This window comes from Periplaneta americana, chromosome 10 (genome assembly GCF_040183065.1).
Source record: "Periplaneta americana isolate PAMFEO1 chromosome 10, P.americana_PAMFEO1_priV1, whole genome shotgun sequence".
NCBI classification, from domain to species: Eukaryota; Metazoa; Arthropoda; class Insecta; order Blattodea; family Blattidae; genus Periplaneta; species Periplaneta americana.
In genome coordinates, this window is record NC_091126.1 from 4,070,340 (window position 1) to 4,085,655 (window position 15,316).

General features: G+C 37.2%; 1 protein-coding gene across 2 annotated transcripts in view; it reads left to right on the top strand.

Moving 5' to 3' along the window:
- The window catches only part of LOC138707394 (uncharacterized), a 447,965-nt gene that overhangs the window by 404,188 nt on the left and 28,461 nt on the right, over positions 1–15,316 (top strand). Inside the window, exon 6 of one of the 2 annotated variants that reach the window (XM_069836756.1) lies at positions 7,717–7,851. The exons of the other annotated variant lie outside the window; for it this stretch is intronic. Coding sequence (XP_069692857.1) covers positions 7,717–7,851 — 135 coding nt within the window. The remainder of the gene's footprint in view (positions 1–7,716; positions 7,852–15,316) is intronic. 2 annotated transcript variants of the gene reach the window in all.

Sequence of the window (15,316 nt, forward strand, 5' to 3'; positions counted from 1 at the left end):
AATGAATAAGGTCATGGCTCTGAAAGATGCTGCGGGCAAAAAGGATATCAAAACCGTATATCTAATGGACCAATTAAATAATTTTGGACGAAAAAAACCGGAATGGTCAGAGTTGAGGATTCGCTATTGTATAGCGTGGAGATCAATATCCCCAAAGGGTTATGAACACGCCCGAAATTCCAAATTATTGTCAGCTCCTTCGCGCTCCACTTTAGACAGGTATATAGGAAATACTGATTGCGATGCTGGAATTTCACCACTGATTAAATGCAGACTTAGGGCTGAATGTGAAAGTCTCCAGCCAATGGAAAAGATAGTATCTATAATAGCCGATGAAATGGCAATCAAAGAAAGGTTGCTATATGATAGAGCGAGTGATAAGTTTTTCGGAGTTGTCAATGCTGAGGGGGTTTATGATGAATGTATTGGCCTTAATCCTACTTTAGCAAACAAATTACTCTGTTTTGTCGTGACTGGACTCTCAACCAAGTACAGCATCCCAGCAGCTTATTTTCTTCTGAGGAGTTTACAGGGCCCTGATCTTTTTCTATTGACTGAAAAAGTAATCAGAGCTGTAGAAGATTGTGGCTTTCATGTCGTAAGATTAGTGACAGATAACCATAGAACCAACCATTCTATGTTTAAACATTTTGGTAATGGTGATCTCTGAACTTGTGTTCCACATCCCTGCCATCCGCAGAGACAACTTTTTCTAAGTTTCGATTATTGTCACATCATAAAAAATGTGAGGTCGCAATTTCTGGATAGGGAAATGGCTGATGGCAAAGGGATAATAAGTTCAAAATACTTGAAGGAAATTTATCGTCTACAGAAAGATTTGACTGTTAAGCCTGTTCGATATTTGACAAGAAAACATATAGAACCGACCTCTTTCGAGAAGATGAATGTTCTTTCTGCCATTCAGATTTTCTCCCCTGCGGTGACCGCCGCAATAGAGTTCATGAAGGACAATCACACTCGATTTGTCACTAATTTGAATTTTGCAGACGCCACTTCAACAATAAATTTCATGAAATGCATGTATAAATTTTTTACAGTGCATGATGTAAGTGATAAAACTCAACATCTACGGCAAAACAATCCTGATTCTATGCATTTCTATGCAGCAAATGAAGAAAGACTACAATGGTTGAAAGAAGATTTCTGTCACTATATAGAGAAAATTCAAATTGAATCTAAACGAGCCAGTCTGCAAGGACTAACAAAGGAAACGGCTGAAGCTCTATTGTTTACGGCTAATTCCACGGTTCGGTGTGTAGTCCACCTTCTTGACAACGGTTTTTTTTTATGTCCTCACTCGAAGATTCTCTAGCGATCCTGTGGAAGCTTTATTTAGTGCTGTCAGAATGGGTGGTGGAAGCAATGACATGACTGACGCACGTACGGCAGCATTCGCAATCAAGAGAATTGTCAAATCTGGGCTCATGACACCTTCGAAATCTGCAAATGTCGCCAACAATATATATGATTATTGTGGGACAGCCATCAACTCAGAAGGCAACAGTTCTGTCAATGGGGACGTAAATCATTGTTCCGACCAAGTTCTTCCTGATCATGTATTGTGTATTCTAGACAAACTTCGACTTCCTGATTGTAGGATAGATATCAATTTACAAACAGTTTCACAAGCTCTGGTATGTGGATATTTAGTGCGCGTGATAGAAGAAAGAGTGAATTGGGACATGTGCATCAGCAATATTTCCATGCCTAAGGTATCGACACCATTAATGGACATAATTCGTCACCAGGACAGAGGAGGACTTAAGTATCCTAAACCGTGCTTTGTAGGTTTAATCAAACACCTGCAGGAATTTGTTGAAGCTGCTGTGCCTTATTGTAAAAAGTCCAGCTGCTTAGTGCAAACTATTTCTACTTACGTCACTTTGCCATTAACGCAGTGCACATTGCTGATGTGTGGGGAGCAAAATCACCAACAGATAATCAGTGAGTTACCGGTACTGAAATTTGTTAGACCTTTGCTAGCTAACAAAGGAAATAGAAGAACGCAAAAAGTGTCCCGTTCCGTTTGCCATTCAAAACCTTCGTCCAGAAAGATTCTGAAGTTATAAACTGGGTTTCTTGGTCTTCAGGAATCTTTATTATATTTACCAGGTAAGATTTTACATCTACGTAAAGTTTATACACTTCAATATGATCTAATTAAGGGCTAAAACACATAATACTTATGTGGAACGTATAGATATACATAGTTGACTTGCGGTGTTCGGTGCTGCCATCTATGATGTGACTGGCTACGCGGAAAGGTTAGCATAGAGCAGGCAGTTTAAAGATACAGACGGTAGTGCACGGAATATAGGGTGAAGACATTTCCTCCCCTGGAGCTGCCAGTCTTGTCTCGGATGCTTTGCGCGTTAGTTTTACCCCTCCCCCTGCTGCCCCTTGCCATGAATCCAGAGTTTCCAGGCGCTGCAAAATTTGCAAAAGTTTGTCAGTAGCGCGCAGTTTAAATACATTTTCTTTAATGTTGTGAGTATAACAAGTGCAACAATGTTTAATTCTGTACAATGTTTACAGTCTATTCAGTTCAGTACCTTAACAATTCAGGAGAAATGTGAAATTAAGTGCCCATCAGTTGAATCTCATAATGGAAAGAGCCGCTAAACCAAATGCAAAGGTTCGCATATTTTTTGCTAATTTATCCAGTATCCCTGCTTTCTTCTGTCGATCTCCACACAGTCTGTATTAGATTAATGTATTTCAAAGACAATTCCATCAGCTGGGACAACAAGATGGAGTTTTAAAATAAGAAAAGTAAATGTTGTTCGTGAGAAGAAGGAGCCATTGCTAGAATGTTTTCAAACCATAATGGAATCTGAAACATCTAACAACATCACAATAAATGGGGCAAGAGCCCTGGTGCGTACTCTTGAAGATCCTGAAATCAATTTCTGGCTCAGTTATTTTTTTCATTAATGATGTATCATGTAGATATATTATACAACCAACTGCAACATAGCCAGTTAGATATTTGTAAGGTTCAAATCTGCATATAAAAATTAAATTATGGTTATTTAACGACACTCGCAACTGCAGGGGTTATATCGGCGTAGTCGTTGTGCCGGAATTTTGTCCCGCAGGATTATTTTAAATGCCAGTAAAACTACTGACATGAGCCTGTCTCATTTAAACACACTTAATTGCCGGGATCGAACTCGCAACCGACTCTGCATATCAAGATTTGTTAATGCCATAGAGGCAAAATACGGAACAGTGCACAGTTGAGAGCGAGATCTGTGGAAACGAAAACCCTAAAAAGCGTCGTAAGATCGAAGGGATTCAGACAAGGGTTGCGGCAGCTAAGGAAGTGTGTGACCTCATTATCACACAAGCTAACACCCGATTCCAGTTGATAAATCATCTGATATTATCTTCTCTTCTGTGTCAAGAAAAGTTTGAATGCTACAAAAGCTCATTTCCTGAAAATGACCTAAATATATGTGTGAAGCTTTTTCTAATATTCGATAAAGACAAAATAAAAACGGAACTCACTGTGTTGTATCAGAGACAAGAATTCAGAAATATTAGTGACGCAGTCAAGCTCTTGCAGTTTCTTCTATCTGAGAACTTGCAGGCCTCATTTTTAAACGTTGTGAAACTACTACGCATAGCTATCACCATACCAATGACAACTTCAGAAACAGAACATTGCTTTCCGTGTTTGAAGAGAGTAAAATCCTATCTTAGAAGTACGATGAGAGAAGAGAGACTGGCCGCATTATCTATGTTTTCCATTGTAAAGATTATTTTAAACGACATATCGGATTTTAATAAGAAGATGAATCAAAAGTTTGCAACCTGCAAGACAAGGCGCATGGAACTAATCTTTAAATAAGGTAAGCTGCTTGGTTTATTTTTGTATTCAATACCCACGAGCCGCCACTCCTGTCCCCTCTTTATGAAACTTAGTCATTTATGCGTACGACTGTCACTTCTGTATGAACCTTAGTTGTTTATGTGTGCGCCTGTCACATTGTAACAACCTTATTAATTTGCATATGTCTGCCTGTCACTTTGTAACAATCTTATTCATTTACATGTGTGCGCCTGTCACTTTGTAACATTCTTATTCATTTGCATGTGTGCGCCTGTCACTTTGTAACATTCTTATTCATTTGCATGTGTGCGCCTGTCACTTTGTAACATTCTTATTCATTTACATGTGTGCGCCTGTCACTTTGTAACATTCTTATTCATTTACATGTGTGCGCCTGTCACTCTGCAACAACCTTATTCATTTGCATGTGTGCGCCTGTCACTTTGTAACATTCTTATTCATTTACATGTGTGCGCCTGTCACATTGTAACATTCTTATTCATTTGCATGTGTGCGCCTGTCACTTTGTAACATTCTTATTCATTTACATGTGTGCGCCTGTCACTTTGTAACATTCTTATTCATTTACATGTGTGCGCCTGTCACATTGTAACATTCTTATTCATTTGCATGTGTGCGCCTGTCACTTTGTAACATTCTTATTCATTTACATGTGTGCCCCTGTCACTTTGTAACATTCTTATTCATTTACATGTGTGCGCCTGTCACTTTGTAACATTCTTATTCATTTGCATGTGTGCGCCTGTCACTGTGTAACATTCTTATTCATTTACATGTGTGCCCCTGTCACTTTGTAACATTCTTATTCATTTACATGTGTGCGCCTGTCACTTTGTAACATTCTTATTCATTTGCAAGTGTGCCCCTGTTACTTTTGTATGAACCTTAGTCGTTTCTATATGTAGGCTACGCCTGTCACTTCTGTAACAAACTTAGTTGTTTCTATGTGTATTCCTGTCACTTCTGTATTAAAATTAGTCTTCTCCATGTGTACGTCTGATACTTCTGTAAGAACCTTAGCCTTTTTTCTTTGCTCCTGTCACTTGTGTAACAATTTTAGTCATTTCCATGTGTACGCCTCTCACTTCTGTATGAAACTTATTCACTACCATGTGTAATCTGTTCGTGTCACTTCTGTAAGACCGTTAGTCATTTCTATGTATTCTTGTCACTTGTGTATGAACCTTAGTCATATCTATTTATTCTCCTGTCAGGTCTACAGTATATGAACTTTAGTCATTTCCACGTGTATTCATATCACTTCTGTAAGAACTTAGTCATTTATGTGTACGCCTGTCATTTTTCACCAATTCTAGGCAAACTGGGAATTCCAATGAAAAAGTATTTTTCAGAAATATTTGTTTATTATGAGTGTAAGGCATAGATAAGGCTATGAATTTAAATATTCAGAGGGAAAATATGCTACAAGTTTTGTGGGCATGGGATCTGAGTGGTCTTGGGTAGATAATAAGTTCATTTTGTTTTCCTAAAGTTTGCAGCACTTACTCAGAGAGACCAGCTGTTAATGTATGTTTTTGAAGAAGCTATTATTTAGGAAATGTTTTGAGGGTCTGCCCTATTAATTCCAGAGCTCCAGGATTAAGAAATCTTTACTTTGTCGTAAGCTTATATACTTTTTGCCATTTATTTTATGTAGTTTGGGTTAATAACAATTTAGCAATCCTACAGTTGAAATTAATATTTTGACTTAGAAATATCACAGTTATTTTGAAACTGGAAGAATGGAGGACATTAACTCATCTGTAACATCCGTGACAAAATGATTTTAAGGTCCGTGACATGGAAGAAACAGTTATAAAGTAGTTACCGATTATGTTTTTGTGAAGTAATTGAATGCCTTGGGGTTTGTATAGTTTTGACATGGACACTATGAGAATGAATCTCTTTTTGCTTGAGGCAGAGACCTGAGTTTTACACTTTTTGTTAATAAGATGTGAAGTGAGTTCACAAATCTTGTAACATTCGTGACGGAAACTTTTCATTATTTTCTGCAATAATAATACATTTTATTCAACAGTTTTTTTTTCTGTAAAATGATACCGATCTTCTAAACTGATTCTGATAATAAAAGTTGACAAAAGTCATTTCATTTTCAGTATAGGCTATGGAGTTTGAAACAACTGGAGTGGCTGTTCTTTATGAACCTTAGTCATTTATCAGTGCGCCCGTCATTTCTGTATGAACCTTAGTCATTTTAATTTTGTACACCTTTTCTTTCCGTTCTTCTGTCAGTTATATTTGTAATCAACTGCACACCACTAGCTTCTCTCTATACGTAGCCTATTTCCCTCTGGTCTGTATTGCCGTTATGTCTATCATTACACTCTATTTCTTTCTTTCCTTCCTCCCTCCCTCCCTCCATATTTTTGTTTTCTTCTTTCTATAAACATATTTTAAGCTTGTATTATAGGCCACATTAGAATACCTACTTATTCTATCTACTTAATTTTGAAATAATTCTGTAATTAATTCAGTGAAATTTTGTGAAAAATGTGCTCAGTCATGAAATTGGAGTGACCGATCTAGAGAGATGTGTTCATTAAAATTACAATCAACGGTCTCGTTTATAAGAATTGAACAAAACTGTAATTCAACGTTATTTGGTTTGCAAGTTGGATGCGTGATCTTCTTCGAACGTCCCGGATAGTGAAGCAATGATCTCAGTCCTTCTACTTACTCTTCACGGTTGCAAATACCCACCTCGTTAACGCAAGTGTGCGTGTTAGCAACCTCCTCACGATTCTTTTCCATATAACTGATGTGTATTTAAAAATGTGAGCTGAACGTCTTTTATTTTTTTCATCATATAACATAAATACCTCCCCTTCAAGCTGTGTCACATCCATACAGAATGTTGTATTAACACATAATTATCTTTTTTTTCCTTGAAACTCTGGTTTCTGACAAATGGAATTCACACTGTTCTCTGTCTTTCATGAACTGGTTGTTTAGTTTGCATTTCACCACTCTTCTTGCTGACTTATGCTGCTGTCCCTTTCTAAGATGTTTTCATTTATTTTTTTCTCCATGTCGTGAATCGTCTTCATCTACTCTTCTGAGAACTCATAAAGCTCTTAAAATCTCATTTCTTCTGCTTCCAGTTCAAGTTAAGTTTACCTCCTCAAAAATAGTCGTATTTTACTACGAAATCTAAAAAGCAAGTTTTTTTTTTTTTTTCAGGCGAATATTATATATATTTTTCCAGATCACATGTATTCATTGAAATTTCTCTGTTATTTTATCCATTTTATTCTGTGCTTCAGTTTGCACTCCATACTCTAGTTAATATTAGTGATTGTATTTCTTAGCTACACAAGTTATAATTCCTGTCCAATGACTCTTGGTGACTTCAACTATGGTGGCAGGAACCCCACGGTTAGGATTCACTCGCAGTGAGGCTCTGAAATATAGAACATGTCAATACTCCTCTTCATTTATGTTTACAGTAATGCACGAGAAACACGTCCACGGATTGATTGAAGATTTATTCCAAAGGTAGAGTAACAAAAAAGTTAAGGAAAGGACAGGAAAAAGGAAGGAAGGTTAACTCGTTGATTTTTATCGCGGGATGTCTCCGGGACCGATGTCAGTGTTGCACTGAGCTGCTGCGAGACTTTGAGGGAAGCAGAGCGATAACCGGACATTTCGGAAACTTCTGTTACGTGATTAGTTACGACGTGGTCTAGGGACAACGAGCCGGCCCAGTGTTCGGGCCTATTGTCTGTTCACTTTTCCCAACAGACAGTCGAATATCTTGTAGCCGCAAGGCAAAGCACAAAGCTGTGACCAGTTGATGCATTCTGTGTTGTGTGTTGCAGGCGCATTGCGAGAGCTACCCTCACGGCTCGGATCAGTGTGGCGAGACGTCGGACAGCTCGAGAGGCGGCCCGCAGCTTCTACTCGACGTCGTCTTAGTGATGATATCAGCTTTTTATTTTTATCGTCGCACTTGAGTAAGGAGGCAGAGCGCAACTTGTCCAATATTTCTTCTGACCTCTCAGTGTGTTTCTAAGTCTTTATAAGTCTTTAGAAAGAAAAAAGGAGACTGCAGAAGGAGATAAATAAAAAGCAGCTCAGTTATAATGAAGATATACGAACATAGAAATGGTCTACACTACAGAGAAACTGCTTCCAGCATTCTCAAGCCCAAGTCTCTGTACCTCGGCGTGTTAGCGTTAAATGCAGAGTAAAACACCGGAATTATAATTGTTTTGTATTGATTTTTGCTCATGTATTGTTTATCTACCTCCGCACATATCCGTGAGTTCACGAGTTGGCTCATTTCTCATCAGCTCGGAGATTGTAGCGCATCGGAAAATTGTGGCTATTTCTACTTTGTTATCTTCTCTAAATGAAAACTTCTGATAGTGAAGTAGTTCTGGATTCGTTTTCTTTGGTTTACGTGATAATTTTTTTGCGATGTTATGAGTTTGTCGAGTGCTTGTCCGAGTCTACAAATATCTGTGTGGGCGAAACATCACACACAACACAGTTGCTTACTCCGAATGGAAGTGTCTTAGCTAGTTATTTCACTTTCCGATTTCGTTATTGAATTCAGTTTTTAATAAATCCTGAAATGGATTCTACATTAACTTTGCACTTTCATTATACTTCGCGACAAACCTGAATAACAACATTTTACGCATGAAATAAACTAGCGTGATAGGTGGAAACGCCCACAGGAAAAGGTCCAGATTAAAGAAAAAGGCGATAGTAAAAAGTTCATAGTAATAAATCTCTTGAAACCAAAACTTATATGGAATGTTATTATAATAGACCTAATTTCATTACATACTCATCCAAAAATATGCTACATACGAATTTATGTTCTACTGTTTAATTTTCTTCTTCTTAGTTTTGAGGTTCATTGTGCCTTTGTCGATGGTGTGAGATTGCTTCAAGATATTCTTTCCGTTTTATATTTGCTATCTCCGGACTAGAGCGATTTGCGCTATGCGTCGTACTTCCTATTTAAAGCAGCTCTGACGTTTGCATGCCTGACTTGGAGCTGCGAAATGAGAATTTCATTTTCATTGCCACATATTCCTTTCGAATATCTGGAAAAAATTTTCATACATTCAAATCAAGGGCTCCGACCATTTTCTGAAACGGAATGCAATTCAACAAAATTATTGGTTTTGTGTATTTTCATACACTTTCCATGGAGGAGAAGGAAATCTTGGCGGCACAACTTGTCTCCTATCTTGAGTACGTCAACCGCTTACAATGTATCCTGCAAAATGCAGCAACAGGTATTCATGTGGGTACTGAACGCCTTGCAAAGGAACAAATGGCAGAGCCATTCCCGCACTTGGAGTTGCTGGCGCTTCATATATATTACCTATGTCGCAACCAGAGACTGATGACTGCACAATATAAAAGACTGAGTGAAGTAATATGAACAATAGGGCGTATCGAAAAAGCGGAGGGAATTCCAAAATTTATAATTGAAAGGTTCGCAAAAGTTGTATTATGTGCCAACGTTTCGCACAAAAGAACTTTGACCTCCTAGAGGCATTTTTAACCTACCCGCAGAAGGGGCTCTTTTCGATTACCTTATATTTTCCTAACATATGCATGCTTACGTAAATATTAATTTTTTGGTGCTATAGAATTGTCTGTTATGGTTACCATTTGTTGTTAATGGAGAAAAATTCACTCTGGCGCCGGGGCTCGAACCCGGGTCCCCAGTTCTACGCACTGGGCGCTCTGACTACTGAGCTGCACATCACCGGATCGAAGTTTTCTCCTTTGGTATTTGACTCGATCCGGTGCTGTAGATTGAGGCTCGGCGTAGCTCAGTGGTTAGAGCGCCCAGTGCGTAGAACAGGGGACCCGGGTTCGATCTCCGGCGCCGGAGCGAAATTTGTCTCTATTAATAACCGGTGATAAGCATGTTTGCAGGTTTTCGCTTGATGCAGACCGCTATGATTTGTTATTATTGATAGATAAAAGAAAAGGAGTGTTATTTTTAAATTCCAGGAAATGGCAGGAATGCAAAATAAACGGTACCAGATATGTTACTGTCTGCATCAACCCAGAACTCACCACGGGGATATGCCTGCTAATGAATTTCACCGACCTACAACCATTTGTTTTTATTGTTTGTTCATTCAGTCTATTTTCATTTTTATTTTGCTCCCCGTGAAAAATAATCTGCCTTCTTCTCAAAGGATTGGAGTTACTTTTGTATCCAGTATGGACTTGATAAAAACATCGCTCTTTTTCACCACAAATTCTAACCCAAGCATCGCTGACAATCTTCACCGATTGTGTGTGGTGTGAGAAATTATTCCTGAGCATACACCATACTCTTTAAATGGTAATGAATTTCATAAGAAGGGAAAGACAAAATGTGAGTTCTTACCGCGCATTCAATCCTAAAATTTATTAAAGATTATTATATACTCAGCTTTTTTCTTATAATTATTATTGTTTAACTCTATTTGTGTTTTTATGTATCTGTATTTATTTATTTATTTATCTATCTGTATTAATTTATTTATCTGTATTAACTGTATTAATTTATCCTGCATCTCTTCAGTAAATAAATGGCACAACTACATTTCGTTCTTCCTCACTCACACTTATGTTTTCCACGTCTGGTGCTGGAGGTGTTTCAGTAGTGCTTTGCCCTTTATTCTTAATGACATGTTTAACAAATTTATCGTGTTTATCCAATTTGCTGAGAAGACAGGTGTTTGCAAACAGGCATCCTCTAACTATTGATCTCAAAACTGTAATCGTGGATAACATTCCTTAATTTTTTTAAATTTCCTTTTTATTTTTTAGTGGTGACATGCTGTGGAATTAATGCGATCCTTTTGTCATGAGTGCCGAGCCCCAGTAGGCCTATTCTGAAAAAGTATATTTTCGGAACCAGAATCCATTAAGTTGTCTCGTTTTCCTAGCGTAAACTTCCTTTCAATTAGTTTTAGCATTAACGTTTGATGCCTAGTATTTGATAGAAGTATTCATTCTGTACGCACTGCTGTTGTGAAGAACTCACTTTAGCATTGCCATTTCTCCTAGAAGAAAGACCAACTTTTCATCTTTCGAAGGAGATGTGTTCACTACAGTTTGGAGTAACAGTTTTCAAAATGTGCTCTTTGTTGCAGATCTGAACCATTATGGAAGATTTTAGTAATGTGTTTTTATTTTTTATTGTCTTTCTTGACCTTCAGGCTGTTTTACTTTCTGATGTTTTGTCTCGATTGTAATCCACAGTATAGACCTTGGGTTGATTTGTGATCTTTATCAGACGTTTTCCTGCAATAATATATTATTATCTGGAAATTTGCTCTAGTCCGACTGGCGGCGGCGACAATATTCAATTGTCATCACAGCAAATTTAAATTTCGTAGGAATTCAGTGCATTCAATATCCTTCATATTTATATTATTATTATTTTTGTGAGAAATGAAATTCGAAGAAAATGTTATTGTAGTAGAAACAAAATAACGCATACAGACCCACTTGCATGTAGGAAATATATATCAGTCACCAAAATCATGATTTTAATCTGTAGAGTTAGCCAATATATCTATTTTATATTAAAAATATAAATATTTACAGAAAATACCCCTATAAAAATATTACCTAACTTCTTGTGAGCTTGCTTTTATACTACTGTAGAAGAACCAATTTCTTTCTAGGACAAAAAAAATATCATATAATCCTTTCAAAACTCATTGATATTCCTCCATATTCTAGAATAAACAACAGTGGAAATATAAATCTTACAAGCTTCCTCATGAAAACAGTGTTGACACATGTTAGTTTAAGTAAAGGGGCATAAAAATCTTAAGTGGACACATCATTTCTCCAGTACATTATATAGTGATAAAACAAAGGGCATATGTCCACATAAACTGCTAATACTGACAGAATGTTAGAAAATAAGACTGAAGGCAAATTGATAATTTCATATTCCACTCAAGTCCGTAATACGAAATGCAAACTGAACTTTTCCTCTTTACACTTTATCAGAAACTAGAAACTGTAAGAGAAAAGAAAGTGACTTAAGCCCAACTCACCATGCACAAAAGAATTATGAAAACAAAAAATAACTATAAAAATTGAAAAAAAAAGAATAAAATAGAAAACATGAATATAGGAAGAACTGGAGATTACATGAAGAGGGATAGACTACCAAATTTAATTTCAAAATATCAACGGAGCCAAGATCGTCCGCTTAGAAGTATTCCAGGTAAACAATGAGACGGGAACAAGCTACTGAGCCTAAATACTTGATTAGTTTAATGATGATAATTTTATTTTATGCGTAATCTTTGGACCTCCTGCGGCTCTGTAAAAAATGTAATCAGAGACCTTGTCTTTTATTGCTTGTAGTAGAGACTACATGACAATTTCTGTACACACGTTTTGAATTTTTTTTCTATGCGCTCTAATGAACAACCACTCACTCTTGTACCTTGAAGACTGCGTTGTACCGCATTTAAAATAGTTCAAAATCCACAACGAGGGTATTTGGGAATAGCTCCTTGCTATTATGTCGTGCGTGATATTCAACTGTTCATATACTTTGGCGTAGATTTCCTCAGACTTTCAATCCATCTAACAAAATACGAAGGGAAATTAACAGCCCTGAACCGTAGAGTGAGCTGTAAAGAGCGACTGTCTCTAATGTCCCAACCGTCCACAACTGTTCTGTTTCGCAAAGTAATTCAATATTTATACTCCTAGGAAATATAGATCATAGAGCACAAACTTCTGTCAACGTGTAGTATACGAGTAGTGGGCGAGATCGGTTTTGCTCTTTGTTGATGGTACGCCGTAAATTTTTCCTATCTGGAAGCTTCTGTGCGCGCTGTGATGCCCTGTAATACTTACTCCACCTCTGCAGCTCAACTTTAAGAATGACAGCATTCTCAATAGCAGAATGAGTTGCAATTGGCCCTATCTGAACATCTTCAGCAAAGTTTTTGTCCATTTCGACTGCGTGAATGGAAATGATTCAGTATAAGTGTTATACACACGAATTTGTTTCTTTTTCTGTGAAATGATTAAATGAGCCATTTTAAAATTTCTTTATAAACGCATTGCATAGTTAGGTATATTAATTGCAACTTGTACCTTCTTATAAGCACTGACGTGTCAGTTATGAAAATATGAACATTTTATTGTAGAAATCTATGTTTTGTGAATCTTTTGCTTATTGGACATTAACTGTGATACTTTTTGTGAGGTAGACGCTATCGCCCTGGACATTTTCCCATGAATATTTTAGTCTGTAGCATGGGTACGCTTAAATGTGTTAAAAACCTATACCATGTTAACTATGGCGTTTTTAATAACATTTTTGCAGCAGATGTATAAATATAAGAATACTTCAAATGTGTAAAAGTGGTTCCTATTTATTTGTGAAGAAGAAGAGATGTAATATTTGTACAAATTGTTTTCGCACGAATGTAGAGTGAAGAGCACAGACAGTACATGTAATGAACTACTAAAGGAGATATAAGTTTAGTTTTATAACTTAAAAAGGGCTTGGCTTCGTTGACTTGGACGGATCCCTATACTTGGCCCGTTGTGCGATGTTGTCCAAGTCCGACAGGTGACCTGGATGGCACTTCTGAATCTGGCGCCATATTTCCTCAGCCAGGTCCCATTTTGCGGACGAATGATAAGCCCCAGGGGCCCGGAGTTCCAAGCCCTTCCTTGTCAGCCGAAGCTGACAGGTAAAAATCCTCCTCCGTCTCTGATATCTGTAATTCCGAGCCCTTTCTGTATCATCATTGGAAACCCGTACTATTCTCAAGATTTCACCCCGGCCTATTTTACTATTGAAGTGAGTGGGCGGTGGATAGTGTTGGTGAATTGATAGAGGGAAACGGGAGCACCCCGAAAAAGCCGTCTTCAACGTCTGCTTTGTCCACCACGATCTGGCCGGAGATCGAACTCGGGCCGCTAGCACTTGAGCCACATGAACTTGTATTATGCAAACGTTCGTTTTTATATAACACAGTTATAGTAATAAAGTAGGCTGGATATTTAATTTGGTTAGCGGGGACATTCATATTGGCAGATTTTGTATTTTTATGCAATGTAACTAATATAAAAAATAAAATATGAAATGTTATTATGGTGTTCATTCATCAGCTGAAACTCCAGCACTTCTAGATCTCTGAAATAATCAGATGTGGTTAGTTTTCCAACGGTATTTTCTTTCTGCATACTCTGTGTAGTTAGTGATGTTAAAAATGATATTAAAAGATGAACGGTTTACAAAATTCGCCCACATAGAAAACAATCTGAAAATAGCAGCTTTACCGTGTTACTGTTAGAAATCTGCTCACGATATTTATTACAGCCCGACGTACGAAATGTGCTAGGACACTAGATATTAGGCTAGCTACAGGAACCTTTGAGTGGTAGGCTTTTTCTATGGAAATAAATTTATTTCGGTGTGACGGATTACAATGCGAAACTGACTGATATGATCTATCTTGCAGTTTTATACATAAAAATGTCTGCAAGCCCTTCTAAAGAAACTTGGTATGCAGGCAATGACATTACTTTTTATATAAGGATGTGGTTACCTGACATTGAAACATTCCTGTGACGAAAACAAAGTTCTTTTATTTATAGTAATGTAGCCCTCAATCCATTATTTTGGTACCATAACACATTTTCCGTCTGATGTCAGTAATAGAATCTTTTCTCAAGTTATTACGAGATGAATAATTATATGACTGTGAACATGAATTAAGAAATGCAATCCTTGCAGAATCAGCTACTTGCTAATATACAGATCGAGATCCTTGTAATTAACTTCTTGAGAACGTAATTATTCTTCGGATGCTTCAAACTCAAATGTGAACATCGTTATCATTGCCATTTGAAGTAGTCAGAAAATGGCTTCGCAGTGCCTCGAGTAATTCTCAAAGAAAAGCTCATGGTCTAGTTAAGCGGTTGTTTTTCTTGTCATGAATTTTCTTCTCATCCCTAGCTGATGTTACACAGTCAGGAGGATTTGTAGTTTCGCAGCTGTTGACGCCAACTCGGAAGAAATTTAATATGAACTTGCAGAATTGATTGCCATACATTTTTCATCATAAGTTATATAGTTCTAAATTTAACGAAAATAAAATTTGAAAAAGATATAGGTAAAGAACCTGTTTCTACTTATATATTCTCTTCCATCTCATCTAAACAGCATGGTCGGCCTTGGGTTTTGTCTCAATTTTCATTTTTTCGACTTGAAACCCAAACAAACACGAGGTGAGACTTGGTTTACACGAGATATCATCCATCCCATGCCTTGCCATCAAGTATACAAGGTAGTACAATTAATTTAAAGTTTTGGGCTCGATGCAGATTACGTTGTCTCGGCGCCTGCACTGGGATTTTAAATTTTTAAAGATGAGGAAATTTTGAAACTTAATTACTGTACAT